The following is a 21450-nucleotide window of genomic DNA, read 5'->3' on the forward strand; positions in this document are numbered from 1 at the left end:
ATTTTACATCAAAGCTCCTTCCCACATTCTACACATCATAGTTATTTTCATACTCTTAGAAATGACAAATAACAGTGAATGTCAGTGCAAACAAACCTCCTGTTAAAAGCATGAACACTTCGGTGAAAAATGCTTCAACATTTTAGGTGTATAAGCACTTGTTTCATTTCCAGGAGTCACAGGTGATAAACTGCACTTAGTTTCTGTAGAGAGCACTTGTTTTAAGAGCATGCCTCCAGATACACAGGCGCGGATCTTGGTAATGGGCCAAGGAAGACACGACAAACAAGAGATGAGTCTATGCAGTTAACCAATGGGACTTCATGACCTCCTGCCCCTCTGTGTTTTGCATTCAGGTTTGACGTGATACACAGAAAGATAAGTGTTGTACGACTACTGCTTATACATATACAATAAAAAAAATCTTATAAAAACTGAATTTAAAGGGGTTGTCCTGTATTAGAAAAAACAGAGCTACTTTCTTGCAAAAACAGCTCCACCTCTATCCCAAGGTTGAGTGTGGTACTACAATTCACTTCAATGGAACTGAGCTGCAAAACCCGAACTGAGGACAGGAGAGGTGCTGTTTCTGGAAGAAAGCATTCATGTTTTTCTAAGTCTGGGTAACCCTTTAGGGTGCTAACACACACGTCCGATGCACAGCAGATTAGCAGCAGATTTGATGGTGCAGATTTGATGCTGTGTTCAGTTATTTACATCAAATCTGCTGCGTATCTGCTGCGTATCCCAGCAGAAAATTCACTGCAATACGGTGTGTGTGAAGCTACCCTTAGGCTACAAACTTACTTGGCGGGTCTGCAGCGAGTCCCCTCGCTGCGTACTTGCAGTGAGACTCGCTGCAGATCCCGGCCCTATACTTTTAATGGCAGACAAACACGCAGCAGGGATGTTCATCCCTGCTGCGAGTTTGTCTGCAGCCCACCCCATTAACCCCCCCCGGCCGCCGGAGCCTTCACCTGATCCCAGCTCCGGCTTGCTTCGGTGGTTCCCGGTGTCTTCAGCAAGCCGGAGCAGGGACCAGGTGAAGTATATGCTCCAGCCAGCCGCCCGCCAGCAGCCCCTTTAACACCTCCCGCAGCCCTGGCCGCCCAATCGTTCCTCCCCCCCGCAGCCCTGGCCGCCTGATCGCCCCCCCCCCCCCAATCGCCCCCCTGCAGCCCCGCCCGCCCGTTCCCCCCTCCCCGCACCTCGGGGGTGCGGGGGGGGCGGTCGGGCGGTCGGGGCTGCGGGAGGTGTTAAAGGGGCTGCGGGCGGCTGGCTGGAGCATATACTTCACCTGGTCCCCGCTCCGGCAAATACGCAACGGGGGGACTCGCTGCAGACCCACCAAGTGGGTTTGTAGCCTTAAGGCCCTATTCCACCAACAGATCTGACAAAAGATTATCTGCCAAAGATTTGAAGCCAAACCCAGGAACAGACTATAATGAGAGAACAGGTCATAAAGGAAAGACTGGATTTCTCCTCTTTTCAAATCCGCTCCTGAGTTTGGCTTCAAATCTTTGGCAGATAATCTGTCGTCAGATCTGTTGGTGGAATAGGACCTTTAAAGACAATCTCTATTCATATGCCCTATAAGGGCAAATGGAAATGAGAGAGCAGAGGATCCCTGGTGTAAGCAAAGAGAGTATCTCACAGTTGGTCCAGTGTCTTAAAAGAGAAGTTCCATGAAAATAAAAAAATCATTGTCAGGCAAGGAGGAGCGAGAACATAACAAAGAATGCATACTTACCTATTCCCATGCCTCTACAGTGCTGCAATACCACTCTCTGACAGCCACTGGCCTCCTGCAGCTCTTGCTGCTTCAACCTCAAGACCCAGCTTATGAACTACCTGCTCAGCCAATCAGTGACTGGGGCAGAACACCACTGCAGTCACTGACTGGCTAAGCGGGCAATCCATCAACTGGGTCATGACGTTGCAGGAGCAGAAGCCGGTAAAATGACATCCAAAGGCTGTCAGAGAGCAGTGAGAACAGGGCATAGGGATGGTATACATTCTATACATGGTATACATTCTTTATTATAATCCTGCACCCTTCCTGCCTGACGTAGTTTTTTTTTTATTTTCGTGGGACTTATCCTTTAATACATAATCAACATATCATGGCCGCTATGTAATATTACAGAATATTTGCAGGCATGAGGTTGGCCACAAACTTCTCCAGCCATATCAGATATTTTACAACACTCTATAACACAATGATTTAGATTTTTTTAAAGATTTGTTTGATTGTTACATTGTAAGAAATTGCCAAATTTCTATTTAAAAATACAAAAATGTAGATACTTTATAGGAAACTCGAAGTGTTGTCATAGCTGAGGGACAATTTACTCTCGAAGTGAAGTGCATGAACGAAACATATCCTTCAAGGGGTGGGGGTAGCTCACTCCAGCTAATAGAGTAGTTCCAAATGTGCCCCCCCCCCTTCTATTACATCCATATGACCTAATGGGCTAGACAGAAATTGCTTAAAACAAAGCACCTTTTTAACGAAATGTGCTGTGAACAGTAACAGGACTAGAAGTATTATATTAAAGGTGTTATAGTGGACAATTTAGCCTGAATGCGTACCCATAAATTGCAAGCAACGCCTCTCCTCTCTGGCTTATAGAGGAGTCACCACCAGGGCAGTGTAAGGGAGTTGCTATCAATCACATTGCTCTTTGACAATAAGTATCAAGCGTAGCCCTCTAGGTACCGCTAACTAGTCAAAAATAATCTTATGATAGTTCCTTAAAAATGTCAACACATTCTGTAGCTGTAAGTTATGTGCACCCCCTTGACTTGTAATTTGGGAAGCTGCACAATGAATACCTATTGGATTATCTCATTACGGCTTTGTGTAATAAACAATGCACTTTCAAAGAGCACTCCAAGCAAAACTGAAACAATATGTCATTACAGTGAGACATGGGTATTGGCTGGTTAGGGGGGGCTTGGCAGTGCCAGACATCAGGGTGAGGTGGAAACTAAAAAGCTAAAGCTGCACTGATAATACCAGCCCTGCATCGGTGCCGTTTTCATGGTAGAAGAGGTGAAGGTTGGTTTGGGGGAGAATGCTAAGGCCGATGGGGAGGTGTTGGAATGGGGACAATAAGGGAGCGGAGGTAAGGGGGAGCTGCCAGAGTGGGAGGTATGGGAGGGGAGGACAATGCTGCTACTAGTGCGGGAAGAGGTACAATGCTGCTGCCAATGCAGAATGCTACCAAACTGGGAGAGGTGGTAAGTGGTACATTGCTGATGCCAGTGGGGAAGGTTTGGACAATGCTGCTGCACCATGGTATTAGCTTGGAATTTCCTTTAAGGTATTTTGTGTTGCCTTGTTTCACACCACGAGGCAGAATTTTGTTGTGCAATATGCTGTTCGGTCCTACATTGTGGTATTGATGCTGCTAGTAGGTACTATGTGCTCTGGCTGATGGTGCTTCTGGGAGCAACATGGCTGCTGCACAATGGGATTACATACTGTGCAGTACTATGGGTTGCTGAAGAGGCCCTGTGCTATGATATATGTAGTGGCAGACATTAGAAAGGCTGTACAAGATGAGAATCCCAACTTCAAGCCCTGTCAATATTCAAACCCAGCACTAGATATAACACGGTGTATCAGTTTTGCATAGAGTGCTCCTTTAAGAGACAGCAAAACTACTAAACATCATATATCCCCATCATTTGTAATCAGAAAAGTAAATGCACATACAACGGTGTCGGTATTGGCTTTTCATCAAAATCTTCAATTAATTCCAAAAGGCTGGTAGTCTGAGCTTTAGCAGATGGTATATACCGAATTCCAGCACTGATTCTCAAGACGCGGCCATTTTCATCTGTTCGATGGGAAAAAAAACAACACAATGAGTATTGTAATGCTGAATCATCTAATAATACACCTATAGCTGGGTCCAGGGCATCCATAACCCATTTATTCATTATACACCTGATATGGAATATGAAGAAATCTAGAAAATGTCAGAAGGCTCTAAGAACATGTGTAAGTAAATGAGGGTGATGTAACAATGTGTCTTGGTCACTACCTCATCAGGAAGACCCAAGAGTGTTCATTAAAGGTCCCAGGAAATTATACAAACATACAATGTAAGTTACAATTTATTTTAGAGGATTCCCAGTGGGTATACATTAGAAGTCATATCTGACCACATCCTCTTCAAAAACAGAGAACGTAATCAACAGACTCCCGGCAATTCATCATTTGCCTTCTACTACGTGGGAATTAATATTCTCCGGAATTTTTTGTCAGACGCAAAATCTGTCGGCTTCTTTATCAGGGGCGGAAGAAAAGAATGTCATTAATGTATTATTGCTGTCACCTAAATCTCATGTCCGGGGAGAGTTTTCTCATTTCTTCCCTATAACAAGCAAAATGTTGGATTCTAAAACCGGGTATTTAATTATTTGGAATGAAAATCACCACCTACAAAAATAGCTGCTTGTAAGTGGGTTACCCTGCGCATGGGCTTTAATAGGACAGATTTATCAATGGCGTTGTATGCACAGATTCTGCAAGAATTGTCATTAAAGGGAATCGTCGAGACATTGGTGGCATATTGTTATATTGTGCCACCAATGTTCAACTGGCAGGGGTCTATCAACATCACCCTGCTGAGATCCTGAACAAAGTAGCCACAGTACTAGCAAAGCTCTATACCACCTATTCTGTAGGCAAAGCCTGGCTATTTCTAGACAATCATATGGTCAGCCATTATAGTCAACACACTTAACACATTAGTGATCATAATATGTGCCTTACTGATATACATACATATCATGTCTGCTCTGTTATGGCCCATTATGAAGCTCTGCACCCAGATGGCTCTCCCATCCATAACATGGCACCCTATAGAGAAGCATGTGCCTGTATCACTCTGCCTCCTCTGCTTTTGTTTCCTCTGTGCAATGAACTGGTAAAGAGGAGACAGAGAGAAGAGTATGGCATATGCTTCTTCATAGGGTGCCGTGTTATGGAAGGGAGAGCCATCTGGCCAGACAAATTAAGATGGGGGGATCCAGGATGGCAAAACTTATAATGCGGTTTAATGTACCAGAATAAAAGTAAATGTATAGACATAATAAGATGGATAGAGATGAGTGTGACTGGAGCTTGCTTGAGTCGGATTGCTCGGCATTTGAGTACCGGTGGCTGACAGAGTTGGTAGGCCTGCATGGCCCTAGGGAGTCCTGGATAAAGCCTGTATCCATGTTATCAAGGATCCCTAGGGCTGTATCCAACTTTGTCAGCCACCGGTATTCAAATGCTGAGTGATCGGACTCAAGCATGCTCCAGTCATGCTCATCTATGTCTTGCTCTGAATCAAATGAAAGGTGGCCATCCCCTTTAAATTAGTAGGACCTGAGATATAGTCTATGTGGTCCCCAAGAAATAGTACAGTGATGCTGCTCCCACCTTGTTCTGTCACATTGGTCAGACCCACACCAAGCAGATATTGGTGGTACATTCATTCAATATAGCCACATTGTGCATTAGGAGGCGATTGAAGCAACATCACCCGGGTCCTATTGAGCAAAACCATTATACAACAGGTATAAGCTCTTTTACAGTTCTATAAGCTAGAAAGGAGAGCTGGTCTGTTCACATATGGGCATCCATTTGCATCAACTCCTCTCACAGGTCTGTTATATATTTGGCAGGTCAGCAAGAAGTATGTAACAGATGGAAGAGAGTATTTCTGCACGAACAGACTACGCAATTTTAATTTGTAGTCTGTTACTATGGTGACATAGATGGGTATTCATTTGCATAGTCACGTGTAAATGGCTCTTCAGGACCCTCATTTATTTTCCAGGTTAGCAAGTAGAGAACAGATGGGGGATTGTATATCTGCAGGAACTGACTATACAGGACTTGTTTGTAGACCATATCTATGGACATACACATAAGTCTACATAAAACCTGTGGGAAGAAAATGTAGGAAAATTTTATTTTAAGACAATTCACAAAGTTGCACCAATTGTACTTAGACGTGCGGAAGCAATAAGAAAAAAGGTGGTGAAGCTGGACGTAGACTTTTGTCGGCAGTTTTTTTCATTAGCGAAGCACCACATTAGTACTGGAAAATAATTTAAAATTCAGCTGCAGTGAAATGAATTGACAGTGTGTGTCTGCTGCCTTATAGCCTCATAATAAATGTAAAATCCATGCATGACAAATGTCTCAGACAAAAAAGGCAGAAGTCTGGTTGCTATGGTGTTAATACGGATCTGAATCTTTCCGCAATGTTGTTAAATGACCCTTAAATTATATACTGTATCAGGCATCATAATTTAGGAAGCAAAGCTGGGTGTCTGAAGCATTGCTAGTTATTGTGTATTGCAATGCTAATCTAATCATCTATTCTTATGAAAAACTAAGACTTGTACATCTTGCCAAACCAGCCAGGAGGAGAGATATACAATCAAGAGGAAGTGGACCCAAAAAATTAAAAAGCATAATCGAAACCCCTCTTGGTTAGCCACCCCAGCATCATCAGTCTTTCATTGTCTTGGATCACTGTTTTGGACTGCTGCCATTGGAGATGCCCACTACGCATGCGGGGCTGAAAACAACCGGGCAGAGTACAAAACTAATAGAATGGGACCTGCAGTACTGAAATACCGATCATTAGGTAATTGTCAATGAAATGCACCATGCTTAGTAGAACCTGTCGCAATCTGTTGTCTATGGGTTCAGGCGCATGCTGCCTAGACTTCTTCTTTATAGAGAAACAAGGATCTAACAGAGCTTTAGAACTTGGAGCGGAGCCAAACATATTCCAAACCGTAATATCAGAAGCACAGGAGACTGTCTCCATTTACTGTATCTGGAGGAAACAATAAGGGAAGGGGAAGATACACTCGAGTAGGTATTTGATCGAATATTGCGGTATTCGATCGAATATTGCGGTATTTGAAAGATTCGAATTCAATCGAGTAGTGAGGCGAAACATTCGAAAGCCCTCTCATCACAGTTGGCGCTTTTTTTTAATCCAATCACCATGCAGGGAGGCCATGAGGGACCCTGGGAGTACGCATGCAGCGCAAAAACGGCGTCTACCCTCATTGGATAGCTGAACCACATGACTTTGAATCTTAAATACTTGGCTCCCGCCTCTCAACCGCAGATGAGCTTTCAATCTAGTCAGGGAGAGATCTTGCAGCAGGTAGAGATAGGTTTTGGTAGCGTTTTGGTTAGGTAGGCTTACTACAGAACCCAAAAGTCCTTTTTTAGGGCTAAGATCTAGCGAAAAAGTCATCTCTGAATCAAAAGCACTTCTCAGTGCTAAGAAATAGATGATATAACAGCAGCATCAGCATCAGCAGGTGTATTCATTCCAGTACCCTGTGTGTACAAGTGACTTACAGTGTCCTTGTTTACCATCACTAAGGGCACGTTATTCCTATTGTTCCAGTAGCCCACTAAGGGCACTTGATATATACTGTTTCAGTAGCTCAATAAAAGGCACGTGATACATATTGTTCCAGTAGCCCAGAAAAAGGCACGTCATACATACTGTTCCAGTAACGTTCGTAACACTGTGCAAGAAATACGAACGAAATGTGTGAACATTGCCATAAATGTTCGTAAAGTGTTTGCAAATATTTTTCCTTCGCAACTGCGGAGAGTGGCATTATACTGCGATTTTGGGGTGTTGGGTGCACCCAGGCATGCTCCCCCTAATGTCCCAGTGTCATTCAGGTTATAAGCATAAGGCTGTTGGGTGTTGGGTATGAGTCTGATGTCTTTGGGTAAAAAATCCCAGAGAACTGTTGTATCACAACAGAAGTCTTGAAAGTGGGGGTGAGAAGTTGTAACTATGGAAGTTGTTAGTGTAAGATCATTGGCAGAATGTAGAGCACGGGTAGGGTGGTAGGTGGAGATGAGGGAGGTTTTTGGGTGAGGAGAACTAAATTCTGGGCGACCAATACAGTGACTGGCACTGGGGGGAAACGGCTATGTAAGGACTGGAGTAAAAGATGAGTCTGGCTCCTGCATTCAGGAAAGACTGGAGAGGGAAGAGTTTAGAGAAGGGAAGACCGATTAGTAAGAAGTTACAGTAGTCAAAACGAGAAGAGTCTGAGCTGTGTCAATGTTTAATGGTGTGTCAAGACATAGGCAGATTCTGGAGATGTTTTTGAGGCATAGGTGATAGGAGTGTGCAAGAGCTTGAACATAGGGAGTAAAAGATAGATCTGAGCCTACCATAACCCCCAGACATCAAGCTTGATGCACAGGAGTGATGCTAGTACTGCAGACTGAGAGTCAACCACATTTTTACAATTCTTGAGTGTTTTTTTTTCTTTTTAAACCAAGGGGAAAAAAGAAAATAAAGCAGAGCTAAGGGGTTCATTTACATTGGTGCTGGGATCTATTGTGCTGGGTTTTCATTGATATTTACCAGTAAGAAATGCATAGTCTGCAGCATTAAAGGACAAATATGGCAGCTTTCTTCCAGAAATAGCGCCTCACCTGTCCTCAGGTTGGGTATGGGTTTTACAGCTCACTTCCACTTAATTGAATGGAGCTGAATTGTAATACCACACACAACCTGAGACAGAGGTGGCACTGTTTTTCCAAGAAAGTAGCTGTGCTTTGTTTTAATCCTGGATAACTCCTTTAATGGGATCTGTCAGGACTCTTTGGAGCCAATAAGGGGTTATCCTAAGATTAAAAGGGTATGTAGAAGTAAAATACCATCCCCTATCCACAGGGGAATAAGTATCACTGATCTCCAGAATGGACCTCAGAGTCTGGTATGAATGGAGTCGCACATGCTTCAGTCATTCACTAAGGCAGCAGAGGACAGTAGACAAATCTTGTACTGTACTTCGGTTATGATCGTGCCTGATAAGGCATCAGTGGTGCCCTCCAGGGTGAAGTTTCGACCTCTGCGCCAAAAATTATGCTTTTGGCCTTAAACTTCATTCCTGGTTTTTCTATGTTCTTTGATTTTGTCCTGGTTTCAGTTGTCCGTTCCATGTTTTTCTATTCTCCCTGCACTTACCTTTGCTGTTGCCTGATTGCTAATTGTGTCTGCTGTGTTTTGATGGACAGGTCTCTTCTCCTCTGTCCTTCTGTGTTTTTGTGTCTGAACCTATGAGCCTTCAGTCCGGGTGTTGGTTTCCCTTTTACGTATCTCTATTCCATCAGTCTGGGCTCTTAATAGCTTTGTCCAGCTTGTCTGTTCAGCTTGATCCAGCGTTTTGCCTTGCAGTCTGTTTTTCTGGTATCCTGACCTTCTGCCTGTTTTTGTGACTTTGCCTTTGTCTACTGCCATTGTGCTTTGTTTGTCCTCTCTGTTGCTGACCCAGTTTGTCTGACCATTCCATTCCATGTCTTGTCTTTTGTTTGTCTTTTTGTCTGTACTTGTTTATGTTTTGTCCATCCGTCTGCACGTATTGTACAGCAGGGACTGTTGCCCAGTTGTGGACGGTCATTTAGGACCTGCTCTGCAAATAGGCAGGGACAGTGAGGGAGGGTGGGTGCTAACTGTAGGGCCCACTTGTTCTGTGTCTCTTTGTCCACCGGGGCCTGACAACTTGGCTATTTATGGCAACTCCATAGAAAATAAATGTGGCAGACACCATGTGTGACTCAACTTCCATTTTGAACAAAGGCTCAGGTCCAGTTCTGGAGATTGCAGGAGGTCCCAGTCACTGCTCTCGCCCTGTGACCTGACAAATAATTTCTATCCTGCAGATGGGTTCTTTCCGAACATGCACTGAACTTGTCATATTGATAAATCCTGATAACAGTGAATGAAGCATTGGCTAAGCATAAGATCTGCAGCAACAACTAATGTCCATTTTTGTGAACAGTGGGGTCCCAGCAATCACACCCCTACTGGTTAGCTAGTTATACATATCCCATGGATAGGGGATAAACTTTAGGCTGGGTTCAAACTACGTATATTTCAGTCAGTATTGTGGTCCTCATATTGCAACCAAAACCAGGAGTGGATTAAAAACACATAAAGGATCTGTCCACACAATGGTGAAATTGAGTGGATGGCCGCCATATAACAGTAAATAACGGCCATTATTTCAATACAACAGCCGTTGTTTTAAAATAACAGCAAATATTTGCCATTAAATGGCGGCCATCCACTCAATTTCACCATTGTGTGAACAGATCCTTTCTGTGTTTTTAATCCACTCCTGGAAAATACAACAATAAAAGCAATACAACAATAAAAGCTTAGTTCACACTTGTGTCAAGAACCATACAACAGATACCAGCAAATCACAATGAGCTATATTGATTTTAATAGGCTCAATACGATTCCAGTAACTCTCATGACAAGAATACCACCAAAGACTTTTCTCGGAGAAAAAATTTCAAACATTTTTAGTCACATCCCTTATTATTTTAAGTAAACATCAGAACCGGGACCACACACTGATCGTAATGCAGAAAATCCTCTTCAACCCCTTCCCCAAATGTTTCAAGAAGAATAATACATTCCTAAAACCCCCTTAAAGTGGTGAGTGCAGTGTGATAAATTCCACTGACCTTGTTTCCAACCAATTTTACTGAGCACAAAAAATAAAATGAATGTGTGTGCGGCACCTGGAAATTCAGTTTATTAAGAAGCCATTTACAGTTTGAGCTCTTGCATTGTATGGTTCACGCATCCTTCCATCCATCGAATCGTAAATTTCCAGGTTATTTATGTGTGAGCTGCTGGTGTTGGCTGTTTTCTTCCAGCACTAAGGATGATTTAGCCTCGGCAGGCTCAAAATAGCACCAGAGCACAAATTTTGGTACCAAGTCCGAGAAGCATATTTCAAAGGCGAGATATTTATAGCTGGGTGCTACCCGGCTAGAGGAAGCAGTAGTAAAAATATATTTATGTAATGGCAGAATTGCACAGGAGTCCTGATGTAATTTTCATTCCAGTTGCCATTGTAGAACAGGTGCGGATAGAAAGGAGGCAGTATATCTTTAAGAGGGTATTGCATTTTGGGTTCTTGCATCGTCTCTTATAATGGAAAGTAATGATTCCTTCATAAATATAATATTATATCATATATAAAATAGGATTAAAAACGTATAAAATAAATATAAATTTTAAAGGCATATGTCTATCTCAGACTTTTATGGCATATTCACAGGGTGTCTGATAGGGAGCCCTATTTATAATGGGGGTCCAACTATTATCCCTATGGATAATATGACTGCTAGCTGACATAGATTGAATAGGTAGCAAGCAGTCAAATTGCACTACAGACCTGAGCCATTTGTAACCCTATTGAACAAAAACCTTTTTTTGCACCTTAGCAATACAGAAGTCTGTTTTTAGGTTGATGTAGTAGTATAGGGCCTTGGTTTGTGCAGAACTGGTTGTGTTTTTTAGTTGGGTACATATTGTTAGAGACTCATTTATATAAATATATACGATTTAGGGATATACACAGAATACTAAATTTCCTTAATATTATTTATTTTTTTAAAGCTATTTATCAATTATTTAAAATAATCTTACGAATTTACAGACAAGGTATTATGGATATGGTTATAAAAAAAATATGTGTGCCTTACTAGGTAATAAAATGTGTTAATGGGGTTATCCTGGAAATGTTTTTTTTTTTTTTTTTTTATGTTATCATGCAGGTAATAAAGAAAATCCCCAGCTACTGTCACTCTTCCCCCAATCCCAATGCCCAACACTTGTGGAATTGGCGTTGGCCTGGGACAATGCCTGTTTAACCAATCAAGTGCTAAAGCAATACAACACTGCAGCCAGTGATTGACTCAGTAGGTAATGTCTTGTGCCAACTCCAATCCTGGAAGGGCTATGTACTGGGATTAGGGCTCCATGACAGCAGTGACACTTTTTATGTTAAAATCCCTAGATAACCCCTTTAAATGTAAATATTTATTAATCATTTTATAGTCTCAAAAAAGACTCACTGGAATATATTGCATCAAATTTAGAACTCTCGTAAATTCATATTGGCAGTGACGTCACTGCAGAGCACTGTTATGAATATTTATAAGGAGGCATGCTCCAGGAGCCAGCGGGTTGGTTGGTGCAGTGAGGGCTTCAGGACTCCCCCCAGTGCATATTATGGAAAAGGAAGATTTATCATTAAAGGAGAAGGCTATAAGAGCCGTGAAGGAGGTGGCTGAACATAACAACATGCACCTACCACCTTGGCTCCAACGCTGAGGTACGCTGTCCTCCGCTCTGCTTTCCTGACACATCACGACCCAGGTCCCTGCTCAGACCAGGAAGTGGCCAGGGGACTAGGAAACAGAGCGGAGGACAGTGGATCCCAGCGCTGAAGCCGGGGAGGTAGGTGCATGTTGTTATGTTTAGCCACCTTCTCCCCGGCTCTTTTGAAAAAAAAATAAGTCTGACCCTGGACATCTTTAATGGGACAGTGGCCCTTCTAAGTTATGATTAGTATTTTTTCAGAAATTACATTCTAATAAAATTTAGGTCTAAGTCGTGTGATTACTTATATGTGATTACTACAGTAAATTTGTTGTTAACAATTGAACATTTATGAAGAAGTCGGAGTCAGAGCCTGATAAAATATAGGAGTAGGAGTCAGAGTTGGAGCTGTGGCTCCTTGTGTTAATAGAGGATGTAAAGTCTCCAATGATGGAAGGGCCATTGGAATGATCTATAATCGCGCTGTGTAATAGGCTTCTTAAAGGGAACCTGTCACCCCCCGTACCGGGGTGACAGGCTCCCGACCCCCCGTTAGAGACCCCTATACTTACCTCATCCCGCCGGGTCCCGCTTCTGGATTCGGTCGGGTCCCGGAGATCTCAGCCGCTGCAGCCCGGCGCGCGCGCTGAGAGATGAGTCCAACACCCATAGAGAATGACAGGAGAGTCCAGCGCTCCGTCATTCTCTATGAGCGTTGGACTCATCTGTCAGCGCGCGCGCCGGGCTGCAGCGGCTGAGATCTCCGGGACCCGACCGAATCCAGAAGCGGGACCCGGCGGGATGAGGTAAGTATAGGGGTCTCTAACGGGGGGTCGGGAGCCTGTCACCCCGGCACGGGGGGTGACAGGTTCCCTTTAAACAAGCGCTATTCTAATTGATAAGTACTCGCATAGAGCAGCAGTCTTCCTTTGTAATATCACCCAAACAAATGGCTAAATAGTATAGATCCTGTAGAAATTATTGAAAAGCTGCCTATATATCTCCTATAAACATTAACAGCACATTTTGCTGTTTTCACCAATGAAAGAAAAGAGACAGACGGCCATATATGTGAGCCCTTACACTAGAAGCTACTATAGGAAATCAAAATGTAAAGATTTTCATTTGGACTTTTTCTACATTGGCCTCTTTGTAGCTTTTTTTATTTCCTAAAACTATATGATATTTCTACGGAAAAAAAAGACACAATTCATTTATGTTGGAATGAGAACTTGCCTACAATTGCCAGGCTGGTTGTTCTCGCAATACTTGCCTTGCCTTGGGCACTGGCAACACACACCATGCCACGGGTATACAGCGGATGATTCAAAATTTCCCAATTTCAGTTTTCCAAGAGACCAAAGAGAGTCCACTGCAATGCTAGTTACAGAGGTAAAAAAAAATGTGAAATATAATATAATCCAGTTTTAATGCTTTAACAAAATGAAGAAATTGATTCTGGTGGTGTGTTGGTGTTTATAGTGAAGGGACTTACCCTATACCACCTCACTTCTCATTACACAGCTCTTCTATACCACACACCTCTTTTTTTTTATTTCAGTCATATATTACCATCCATATCCACCACATGCGCGCCAATCACTTCATTCACCAGAGAGACTACTCTCCATTCTAAACACCCACACACCACTGTTCTTTACTAACCCTGCGTTCTCCGCCACTACACCCCTCTCTTATTGTAGTCCTCATTACATCTTCCACCACTAGGGACATTATTACAGCTGCAATTCTTTTATTCCTGCTCAAACTTCATGGACCACGACTACCGATGATCACCGTTTCCACTTTGTCTATATTTTCTGAAATTAAGGACATTTGTACTACTAAGCATAGTTGCTATGATGCCTTATACATATTTATATGTATCTTCTATGCATCCACCCTCCAGAATTATGTTACTGTTTCCCTAGGGTCCATCCCCCATGCTGATTGAATAGGTATTTTATTTATGGAACCCTGTTCTATGATCTATTTTGCATTATTTGTACCTATGCATATATACAAGTATGATTCCTTTTCGTGCTGGGGTGAGACATGATGTGTGTACAGTATATGTCTCCTTTATAGACACCTTGACAACGACCCCGGAAGGTTGAAACATTGAATCATATGTTTTTGATTACTATGGTGTCAGAATAATTTTCTCCACTTAGTTTAAGTATCTATACTGGATTATGTTTAATATTTTAATATAGATTGACGTGGTCCAATCAGAGACAATTGTTCCCATTTAGTTCACACTTTTGTACTATATGTCATAAATGCGCATGCTTAAAATCTCAGGAATCTATTACATGGGTCCAATTTCAGCCAAACAGGTCGATATCATCCTGTGTCAAAGGCCAGCGATCAGCCGATGAATGAGCAGATGTTCATTTTGAACCACCAGAACAATCATGGGTGATCGGCCCCACATCTGCTCATGTCAGAGGTCAATGGCTGATTGCTGCAAAGGGCCACACAAACCATATAGCGATGGCTGATGGAGCCTTCCCCACATGATTACCAAACAGCATAATAGGTTCTGTAAATGAAGATCTACAAGATTGGTGCTAATTCACACAGTAGCTTGGGGGACGTAATATGCAAAAAAAAAGTCAGAGGAGCCTCACTGACGAGTCTCAAAACACAGGAATAGACAGAGAGAATATTCAGGGAAGGAAAACCAAGCAAAGAGGTGGCTCCTGTGAGGACCCCACCAAAACCACGATAGGTGACTCTTTAAGTCAATAACCAAGCTTCCTAGCTCCAGCTAGCCAGAATTGACTCCACGCTGATGAGGAGCATATCCCAAAACAGCTGTCAGTGGATAGGTACCTGGCTTTTCCTGTCAGATCCTGTGTGGCTTGGATATTGGCCACCTATCATGGAGGTTTTGGTGGTCTCCTCACAGGAGCCAACCCTTTGTGTGGTTTTCCCTCCCCGGAGGGATATCTGGCTATTCTCGTGTTTTGAGACTCGTCCATGAGGCTCTGTGGACATTTTTGCATATTTGAATTTGCCATGGGGCAATGCCCCTAGGTTTTTGCCATGTTGAGTGCTTTAACAAGAAAACTTTGAGTCTTCTCATTGATCATTTTGTCAGGGTCACGTAATAAAACCCTTAAGATTAAAAAGGTTATCCATAATTAGAAAAACATGGCAGCCTAAAATGGTACAATTACTTTCTATATCAATCTATCAAAGTATTATAGATTATAAGACTGAAAAGAAAACATCAAGCCATCCAGTTCTTTACCAGGGCATTTAAGGAGAAATGAATGATGCCACAGAAAGAAGTGCATACAGGCAATGAGCACAGCAGGTGCTGCAACCTCCCTGCTTCTGAAACATTTTTAATTTTTTCTGGATGATGTTGGAGTACCACTTTATATTTGCAAATCTGTTTCCAATTAATCTGCCACAAAGAATTCTAAAGCATGACCATGATCAATCCCATAATGTCCACTTCTTTTTTCATCCAGTATCCTTACTTGACCACCAGTAAAGTAGCAGGAATTAATTTTTATGGGCAAACTAGGTTATAAAACAAGACGCGTAGACACCTCCTAGATACGACGATCGTTGTAGACGAATTAGGTGAAATTTCTCTCAATATTGTAACGTATGCCTCTATACTGGTAGATGGGAATAAGCCAACAGCCTACCTCATTGTGACTCATAACCTTCATAGACTCCATTCACTGCTGTGTCCATTGTGTACAATACCCTAAGTCTGGGATTTTTATAATGTTCCTTTACATACAAAGTTTGGGGAAAAAAGGCACAAAATCCAAAAGAACATTTCTAATAGTGACAAATATTTGTAGCTCGGCAACAAACTAAGACAAGCCAAGACATCATACAAAGCCACCACCAACACTCTGTAACGCCCGGAGTAGTGGATCCACTGGACCGGCACCAGCGATGGCACAAACCTCACCAGGGAGCGGAGTCTAAGGGGCCGCTGGTTTTCACCAGAGCCCGCCGCAAGGCGGGATGGACTTGCTGCGGCAGGCGACCCCCAGGTCGCTACCCCTGGCTTGGTTGCTGGTGTCGGCAGGCGAGGCGTGGCAGGAGATGGCACAGGCAATAGTCTGCAGATGAGAGAGCACGTGACTGGCTGGACACAGGAACAGGTGGAGTGACAGGGGAACAGGAACCAGGAACAGGGACTAGGGACCAGGTAACGGACAGGACACAGGAACAACAGGGAGCTGGGCCAAACGCTATGGGAAGCATGTAGAGGCTCCAACACAGGGGACAGGGCATGCTGGGATTTATAGGGGAGTGATTGGTGCAACTACCAATTAGGAGCGCACTGCCCCTTTAAATCTGAGACAGCCGGCGCGCGCGCGCCCTAGGAGGCGGGAACGCGCGCGCCGGCCGGCACAGCGGGAGACAGGAGCGTGGAGAGGTGAGGCGCCCCCCGGGGCCGAGGTGATAGCAGCGCCGGGTCCCCGACTATGGACACCGGCTGCTGCATGGGGCAGGAAGCGGTCGCGGCGGCGGCCCGGAACGCGGGACGCCGCCGCGGCCGTGACAGTACCCCCCCCCTTTGGCCTCCCCCTCTTTCTTGCCTGCAGATGGCACAGGAAGCCACAAAGTCTTTGACATCTTGAAACAGACTAGGCCACCAGTAGTGGTGAGAGATCCGTTGGCCGGTCTTACGGACTCCAGGGTGCCCGGCCTCCAACGAGGAATGACCCCACTTCAAAATACCTCTTCGAAGCGCAGGGTGAACATGAGTCTTTCCGGGGGGTACTCTCTGAAGCGAGGAGGTGACGACTGGTGCTAGGCGATCAGGCGGTAAAACATGGCAAGGGACTGTGGGTCTGTGGACGAGGACCTTCTGTAAGTTCTCCCGGTGGTGAGAGGACACGACCTTAGTCTTGGGTACGGAGAGAGGGTACACCTCGGCAGAGAAGGCATCCGCCGAGTCTTGGTCTTCTGCCGGTAGGTCGGGTAGAGGCTTGGCTGGGACAGGAAACGACATAGTACACTTGGTCTGAGGTGACCTGAGACACTGGTTGGAACAGTCCTGACCCCAACTGAGAATCTCCCCGGTTCTCCAGTCCAGTTGAGGGGCATGTTCTTGCAGCCACGGGAGTCCCAGGAGGACCGCGGGGGAAGAATGGGGCAGGACGTAGAAGGATATCTCTTCTTGATGTAAAGGACCCACCTGGAGGACTAAAGGTGCGGTCTGGTAGTACACACGGTCGGTAAGAATTTCGCCTGTGACCGAGGAGATAGACAGGGGCCTGGCTAGTCGGGTCACGGGTAGCCGCCATCTTTGGACCAATGTTGCCGCAATAAAACTGCCTGCTGACCCAGAATCGAGGAAGGCAGTAGTCAGATGATTTCGTCCTGAGAGAGTCCGGATGGAAACTGGCATAGACAGACTTGGAATGGTGGCATTCACACCTAGGGACACCTGTCCCACCGGACCTAGGTGCGAGCATTTTCCGGATGTTTGGGGACGTAGGGGACATCCCAGCCGGAAGTGATCGGAACCACCGCAATAGAGACAGAGATTCTGCTCCAGGCGCCGGATTCTTTCATCAGGCGTCAGGTGAGCCCGTTCCACCTGCATAGGAATCTCAGGAGAGGGTTGGGACATCGAAAGGTCAGGATTCTGGAAAACCGGCGCCAGCTGGGGATGGCGACGGGAACGGGTTAGTAAATGTTCATGCCGAACCTCCTCCTCCCTCTCCGAAAAACGAGTATCAACTCGGGTGGCCAGTAGAATGAGTTCGTTCAGGGAGGTAGGCAGGTCTCGGGCAGCGAGCACGTCTCTCACACGACTGGACAGGCCCTTCTTGAAGGTGGCCAATAGGGCGGCCTCGTTCCAGTCCAATTCGGCTGCCAGGGTGCGGAACTGGATGGCGTAGTCACCAACAGAGGAGCTGCCTTGAGAGAGGTTGAGGAGAGCAGTCTCGGCTGAAGAAGCACGGGCAGGTTCCTCAAAGACGGAGCGAAACTCGAATAGGAAGGCCCGGAGATTGGCAGCAACTGGATCATCACGGTCCCACAGTGGCGTGGCCCAGGCCAGGGCTCTACCTTCTAATAGGCTGATGATGAAAGCCACTTTAGAGCGCTCGGTGGAAAACTGACTACTCAAAAGTTCAATGTGCATGGTGCACTGAGTCAAGAATCCTCTGCACAACTTAGAGTCCCCAGAGTACTTGCTTGGGAGGGCCAGTCGGAGTGAAGAAGAAGCGTCAGGAGGTGGTGTGCGCTGGGCAGTAGTCTGCTGCTGTAAGGCGGCAGTGAGTTGCTGGATCTGCTGTGACTGCTTCTGGATTTGTTGCGCCTGCTGAGTGACCACTCTGGCGACATCACGGAGATCAGGCACCTCGCCGGGATCCATGGTTGGAGCCTACTGTAACGCCCGGAGTAGTGGATCCACTGGACCGGCACCAGCGATGGCACAAACCTCACCAGGGAGCGGAGTCTAAGGGGCCGCTGGTTTTCACCAGAGCCCGCCGCAAGGCGGGATGGACTTGCTGCGGCAGGCGACCCCCAGGTCGCTACCCCTGGCTTGGTTGCTGGTGTCGGCAGGCGAGGCGTGGCAGGAGATGGCACAGGCAATAGTCTGCAGATGAGAGAGCACGTGACTGGCTGGACACAGGAACAGGTGGAGTGACAGGGGAACAGGAACCAGGAACAGGGACTAGGGACCAGGTAACGGACAGGACACAGGAACAACAGGGAGCTGGGCCAAACGCTATGGGAAGCATGTAGAGGCTCCAACACAGGGGACAGGGCATGCTGGGATTTATAGGGGAGTGATTGGTGCAACTACCAATTAGGAGCGCACTGCCCCTTTAAATCTGAGACAGCCGGCGCGCGCGCGCCCTAGGAGGCGGGAACGCGCGCGCCGGCCGGCACAGCGGGAGACAGGAGCGTGGAGAGGTGAGGCGCCCCCCGGGGCCGAGGTGATAGCAGCGCCGGGTCCCCGACTATGGACACCGGCTGCTGCATGGGGCAGGAAGCGGTCGCGGCGGCGGCCCGGAACGCGGGACGCCGCCGCGGCCGTGACACACTCCTCAGGGGAAGCATAATAGAAAAGCGTTCTTACTTCGCTCCTTAATCTCTGTTTATAAATAACCTTGGGAAATTCAAAGAAAAGATCTATTTTTTTTTGCATGATTTTCTTCGGCGGTCCTCATTTTAAGTCTTACTTGCTGCTAGAGGAAACCTTGACTGAATGAGAATGCTTTTAAAAAGGTGAGAAGGATAAAATTCTTGCTGTGCAGAGAAAAATGTCAATTTTCCATATGTGAAATTTTAACATTTTCACTCCTGGATTCCGAACCCTATTGTGTTCAGTACATTCCTAAGAAAACACAGACACGAGGCAGAAGCCACTCTATAATTCTCCTATTTTAAATAGCATTAGAAGTCTACCAAGAGACCTCCATTAGGTTTCTACCATGCATCCAGTATTGATAACCAATTCCTCAATCTGACAGTCTGACTTTAGGAATTTGGACCACTGTTTTTCACTGAATACACACAATAAATTATTAATAAACAGCCAAGGCTGTGGGTAATGTAAGGAACCCAATGAAGAGACAAATGCTGCATTACACCATGGCGTATTTAAGATGACATTAATGTATTCTAGTCCGTACAGTGGGGAGAGAAAGTTTGTGGAGCATTCAGAATTATCTGTATTTCTGCATTAAAATGACCTAAATGAAATTTGAGCTTCATCTACGTCCTAATAATAGATAATATGAATACATGAATAACACGGGAATGGATCTCATTTGATTTTTTATTGAAGGTTGATAGAATATGCTTTGTATTTTTGGAGGAATAATGTTCTCCTCTGGGGTTTTGCCTAGTTTATTTAAATTCTTTATTGTAAGAATATTTTTTTGCCATTATTTCATTGGTTCGATACTGCCAAGCAGAGTGCCCCCAATAGTTTTAGTGCCAAGTGTCCTTAAAAGTAACTGTGTAGAGATGAATGAACCTGCCAAGGTTTGGGTTCGTGTGAACCTGAACTCACGGCGTCTGATTCCCGGTGTCTGCCCGCTCCGTGAAGAGGGTGGATACAGCCGGAGGACCGCCTGGAAAACTGGGATACAGCCTATGGCTATGGCTGTATCCCAGTTTTCCAGGCGGTCCTCTGGCTGTATCCCCCGTCTTCACGGAGGCTGCAGACAGCGGGAATCAGACGCAGAGAGTTCAGGTTCATATGACCCCGAACCTTGGCAGGTTTGCTCATCTCTATAACTGTGCCATTCACAGTGCTCCCAACATTAATAGTACCCACAATGTGCCCCCAGAAATAAGTGCAAAAACGTAACATATCACATACTGTCCCCAATATTAATACTGCTCTTATGTGTTCCCTAAAGTGCCCCCAGAAGTAACAGTACTCATGAGAGAAGTGTCCTGTAAAAATACTACCCTAAACCGGTTCTTCTGGTGGTTCCTTCAGCCGATGCTGGTGGCCTGCCTTCTTGTAGGCTGCACACCTTAAGTGGGTTATGCTCTATAAGGGTTAACATTGGTCAACAGAAGTGATAACTCCTAGGATCCATTGCAGTATCCAACTTTGTTCCCCATCCTATCCCATTATGATTCGGCTGATTATCGCTCTGTGTAATAGAGACAATGATCAGCCGATGAAACGTGGACAGGTAAAGTATTGGGCAAGGGCTGCAAAGACATTGCTAATGATGTCCGTGCATTCTTTGCTAAATGATTATCGGGTTGTGTATTAGGCCTAGTAAACGAGTGCCCATCTAGCAGATCGGCACTTATTTACAATATTGATCGAGCCTTCATCGACCTGTGTAATAGGACTCAGGACCTGTTGGCCAAACCCACCAACATCAGCGGGTTAGTCCAACTCTCTAAAGTGAATGGCAGACTCTTGACTCTTCTCCAACAGATGATTTCAGTGGAGAGGAAGGTCAGGCATGTTGAATTTTAACTCTTTTTGATCTTTTCAGAGATATGGGCAGAGTAATCAGGTGACAGTTTAGCCCTACTCTTCCATTGATGGTACATCCACATTCAGCAGTGCCAAACACTCGTGTATAAGAAGATCAGAAGAAATAGGTGCTTGCCAGACGTTTGGTGACATTGCACATCTATTGGATATAGCATGCGGGTGCGATTTCGCCTGTGCACGATGACTGGGATAAACCTTGGCCCTTTTGCATCTTGTAAGTGCAGAAGGCATCAACATATTCTGGGAAACCCCTTTAAGTCGTATATGTTAATAAAATATTTATTT

The 21450-nt window shown here is 45.1% G+C and overlaps 1 protein-coding gene across 3 annotated transcripts in view; it reads right to left on the reverse strand.

Annotated features, from left to right (window-relative positions):
* MORN1 (MORN repeat containing 1) overlaps positions 1-21450 on the reverse strand; it is a 268243-nt gene that overhangs the window by 155507 nt on the left and 91286 nt on the right. For all 3 annotated transcript variants that reach the window (XM_069948672.1, XM_069948670.1, XM_069948669.1), the window contains exon 9: positions 3722-3845. In XM_069948672.1, the coding sequence (XP_069804773.1) occupies positions 3722-3845 (124 nt within the window). The remainder of the gene's footprint in view (positions 1-3721; positions 3846-21450) is intronic.

Source organism: Dendropsophus ebraccatus, chromosome 12 (genome assembly GCF_027789765.1).
Source record: "Dendropsophus ebraccatus isolate aDenEbr1 chromosome 12, aDenEbr1.pat, whole genome shotgun sequence".
In the NCBI taxonomy this organism is placed as follows: domain Eukaryota; kingdom Metazoa; phylum Chordata; class Amphibia; order Anura; family Hylidae; genus Dendropsophus; species Dendropsophus ebraccatus.